A 4,547-nucleotide genomic window follows, 5' to 3' on the forward strand; every position below is an offset into this window, starting at 1 on the left:
GAAGAACAGAGCCCGGTTATCCCAACACTACTTCACATGAAAGTGCCTATAAACAACTGATTTGCCAGAAGCTTTGGGTGGGTGGTTTGATGGTGGTTGGTTGTTTTGGTTTGGGGCTGGTTTGCCTGTTTGTTTTCCTGCAAAACTCTTGGTTTTAAACAAATCTTCACTTCACAAGACCCAAAAGAGCACTGAAGAGATTGATGAGCATGATCAAAATACAGCACGAGTTAAATAAAACTTCATCAATACGCTAAATGTCACTGTGCCTGGTGTCCAGTGAGGAAATGCTTTGACAGTTACAGATCTGTGAGTTGGTCTTGTAGGATTCCTCGAGTTTCTCTGTATGAAAGAACTGGAAGTGAAGGAATCCAAACTGATACCATGAGCTGCTTTCTGGACTTCTGCAGGGACCCCAAAGCCTGCTGGCTGTTCCCAGGACAATGTGGCTTCTCTGGGTGATATTTATAGATGTGATTCCCATCTCCCCTGAGCCTCTTCATTTAGAGATCAGTAAACAATTTCCCTTGTAAACAACCATTTCTCTCATGCTTTTGAGGACTTTTGCCCCAGTTTGGGCATCATTTCTTCCATGCTGCCTCCCCACATGAGGGGCAAATCCCACCCGCACTGCTGGGGGTGCGTGCCCCCCCCCGCACCACCCTGCCCTGAGGGTGCCATGCATACAGGTACCCCCAGAGGTGACAGCGCAGGGGCTGTCCCCAGCAAAGCCCCTTTAAGGGACACTTGGGGCGGCCTCGGGAGGCAGGACATTAATTTTAGCCTGGAGCAGCGCCAGCGGCAGCTGCTGCGGGCAGGGGGGCCGGTGCCTCCACACCCTGTCCTGCCCCAGTCCTCCTACCACAGAGCCCCATTCCCTCCTCTGTGACCCTCCAAGCTGGCAGCAGAGCGGCCATGGCCGAGGAGCAGACTAACCTGGAGGAGAGGATCATCATCAAGGACCAGCACACCAAGGAGATCGACCTGGTGAATAGAGACCCGAAGCATATAAACGAGGACGTTGTAAAGGTAGGACTTTCTCAGCGCTGTGTTTTAGAAGCATCACTGCCTCCTTAATGCAGTCAGTGTACTGGTATTGACATTCTGTATTTGGCTTGGCCTCACACAGGGCTGCAAATTCCCCGGTACAAGTGCCTCAAAAGGTGGTTACCTCGCATAACCAGGAGGTAACCTGCTAGAAGCCACAGACCTGCTGCCAGGGGCAGACAGATGCTGGCTTGATGACTCCAATTAATGCAGTATTCCCTATTCCTTGAATGCTCTCCAACTTCAGAAGCTGTAGCCTTATACTTATGGGGACGCCTTCCTTTGTACCAGTAAGTGGGAAGTCAAAAATAAACAAGGTCAGCCCACATCACTCACCTAAAGGGAACCTGGGGAAAAAGCTGGTAACCTTTAAGACCTGACTATGTGAGCACCATTTTGATACGTGTTGTGAAGATTGCTTTTCCCCCACAGCAGCAGGAGGCTGCAGCAAGCCTCCTGTCTATTTTTGATCAAGAGGATTTCTCAGTCTAGCTGAACAGGGAAACCTTTTCCGGAACACTCACCACTGAAACACAATTGCTCTAAGCTTTGTCAGTGTTATGCCAAAGATAAGTTTGGACCAAAGGAGAATAGGAGGAGATGGAAAGGTTTTGTTAAAACTGTATTTGAGAGACCAGAGTGGATGACGTGCTAGAAGGGACAGAATGCACTGAGCCTGCTCACAAAGGCTTTGTAACATGCCATGAACCAAATTACACAGCTGAAATGTAAGCCTGCGTTTATGCATTAAAACACTATTACAGCTAAACCCCAGATCAAATTAAAAGCCCTCTGAGATGAGCTGACAGTGACAGCCATAGATGGGCACCCTTCCGGCACAGCGAGACGTGGCTGTGACAGCTGCCAGGCACCTCGCTATCTCAAGCATGTTCCCAGCAGTGTGTCCCACATCTGTGTCACACCATGCCAGTGTCTCATCAGCCTTAGCCCATGTTTAGAGAGGTGCGGGGCTGCAGCAGCACCACCCTGCCACCAGCCATGCTGGTGAGGACTGGGACAGCCTTCAGCCCAATGGGACCCCATGGCCAGCAGCACTCAGGAGCACACCTACCTGCTCCCCAGCTACTATTGGGGGCAACAGCAGCACCTTCCAGACCATCGCTAACCCTTCATACCAACCGCATTTCCCCAACTCTGCTTATTCCCACTCAGGGATCCATAAAAGCCTGTAAAAGATTTCCAAGCTCACACACTCACATGGCCACACTTCCACTCCATCAGCTTCCATAGCATTCCTCCCACCTTAAAAATAGCACAGCCGATAAGGCTGGGGATGGGGGGCAGAGCCAGCCCCAGGATAGGGAGCACAGCTCACCCCATGGCTGCTGCCAGGAAAGCCAAAGCCTCCCTGTTCTCTTGTGGACAGCAACACACTCAGAAACATCCAATACATGAAACCATATAATGCTCCTAAAGCAGAGCAAGTAGAAAGGCATCCAGTGGAGGTAAGGAGAAAAGCAGAGTGCTAAAGCTGAAGGTTCAGGCTGGAGGGTTCAGGTGGCCATAGATAACCGCATCCTGAACATTACAGTGTGACAGCCAGAATCTGAGACCACATTACAGCTACAGGGGTTGCACTGGCCACAAAGGCTTTGCAGAGCTTTAAAAGCCTCCTCCCAGGCAAAGTATAAAACAACAGAGCAGTACCTGCACGTAAGGATGTCAGGGCAGTGCCTAGGTTCAGCTTGGGATCCAGCACTCTGCCTCCACCAGTCCTCCAGACCCTCCTGGTGCACTGTGAGCAAAGGAAACAGCAACCCAGCGACTCTTCTCTTATAGCCTGGTGCTCTCTTCATTAATTAACCCCTGATTAGCTCCCCAGGCAGCTGTGCAGTGACCTGCAGCTCAGCCCCAGCCCCTGGACAGCAGGGCTTGCCCCAGGCACCCCAGCACCAGATAACTTGGCTGCTGATTCTTTATCCATGTCAATGTTTTCTCCCTCCTGCCCACTCTAGCAAATTGAAGATGATGCAGAATGGTTTCATGATCAAAGTGCTTCCAAAACCTGAATGGAGACTGCAGTTTAACATAAATGTACAAACAGACATGTTAGCATTCCAGGGAAATGCCAAGATATTCTTCACAACAAATAGCAGGGCTCACATATTCCCTAGAAATTAGTTACACCACATGAAATGAGATCTTTACACTTAGGTCAGAGGCTTTTAAAAGCATTTATCATTCAGAGACGCCCCCGGTACCTGCATACAACAGCACTATCCCTGTAAGGGCATGGCCCAGCTGATCTCTCTTCCTCTGCAGAAGGAACCCAGACAAACAGAACAGAGCACCTTGCCCTTGCATATGCAAACTAATATATCACAAATGAAGAGGGCCGTTGGATTTTTATTAGCACAAACCGCCTTCCGGCTGAACAGGCAGCCCATGTCCCTGAACACTAAAAAAGGGTAGGAATGGGCTCTGGCTTCCTCTGGCGTAAACACTCCCATGCACAGCTCCCGTTTGGCAGGCTTGTGCCTGGAAGCATCATTCACAGCTCAGGGTTTGGGACCAGGGAATGTGTCCTGAGTGGTCATGCCTGGTTTAGAGCATCCATCCTCCCCAGCACAGCCCTTGCTCTCCCCAGCCCCCTCCATTCAGGCTCTGCTCTGATGTTGCAATGGATCCTCACCCTTGCACTGGAGCCCTTGTTCGTTCCCCAAACCTCCTTTACCTCTGTATTCTCTCCTCCCAGGTGGATTTTGAGGATGTGATAGCTGAGCCTGTGGGAACATACAGCTTTGACGGCGTCTGGAAAGCCAGCTACACCACCTTCACCGTCAGCAAGTACTGGTGCTACCGGCTGCTCTCTGCCATCCTGGGCATCCCCCTGGCTGTCATCTGGGGCTTCCTTTTTGCCCTCATCTCCTTCTGCCACATCTGGGCAGTGGTGCCCTGCATCAAGAGCTACCTGATAGAGATCCAGTGCGTCAGCCGAATCTACTCCCTGTGCATCCACACCTTCTGCGACCCATTCTTTGAGGCACTCTCCAAGATCTGCAGCAACATCAGAGTTGCTCTCCGGAAGGAGATCTAGGTCCCTACAGCCACAGTACCCAGCCCCTTGCACATCCACCCCTCTACACAGGATTCCCTGGCTCCTGCAGTGTGCCCTGCCCTCGGGCACACGGACATCCATGCACGGGGACCTGCGCAGTGCTGCTAGGCCCTGCAGCAGAGCTGGCAGTGAGGGATTGCTCCCTGCGTTCAGAAGCATGCTGGGCTGCCCATTGCTCCATCCCAAAGCCAGCAGTTTTAGGAGAAGAGAAGCCCAGCAAGGCTCAGTGAGAGCCCTTGGCCCTCCAGGACCCCATGCATTGCACCCTGTTCCCATGGGAAGGACAGCAGCATCTCCTGGACCACAGCCCTGGGCTGCAACAAGAAGCCATGGTGCAGAGACGCTGACGGACAACAGACCAAACCCTGCCTGCTTCTCCATCCCTTTGGTCTAGCACGACACTAAGAGAAATACTTGCATA

The 4,547-nt window shown here is 51.7% G+C and overlaps 1 protein-coding gene across 1 annotated transcript; it reads left to right on the forward strand.

Moving 5' to 3' along the window:
• Window positions 1-915: 915 nt before the first annotated feature.
• Window positions 916-4,105, forward strand: CAV3 (caveolin 3; the record flags this gene model as incomplete). The annotated part of the gene is made up of 2 exons (XM_080625451.1): window positions 916-1,029; window positions 3,764-4,105. The coding sequence occupies 2 exons, from the start codon at window positions 916-918 to the stop codon at window positions 4,103-4,105; spliced, it is 456 nt and encodes a 151-aa protein (XP_080481577.1).
• Between the last annotated feature and the right edge of the window lie 442 nt (window positions 4,106-4,547).

Source organism: Psittacula echo, assembly GCF_963264785.1.
Source record: "Psittacula echo genome assembly, chromosome: 9".
NCBI lineage: Eukaryota > Metazoa > Chordata > Aves > Psittaciformes > Psittacidae > Psittacula > Psittacula echo.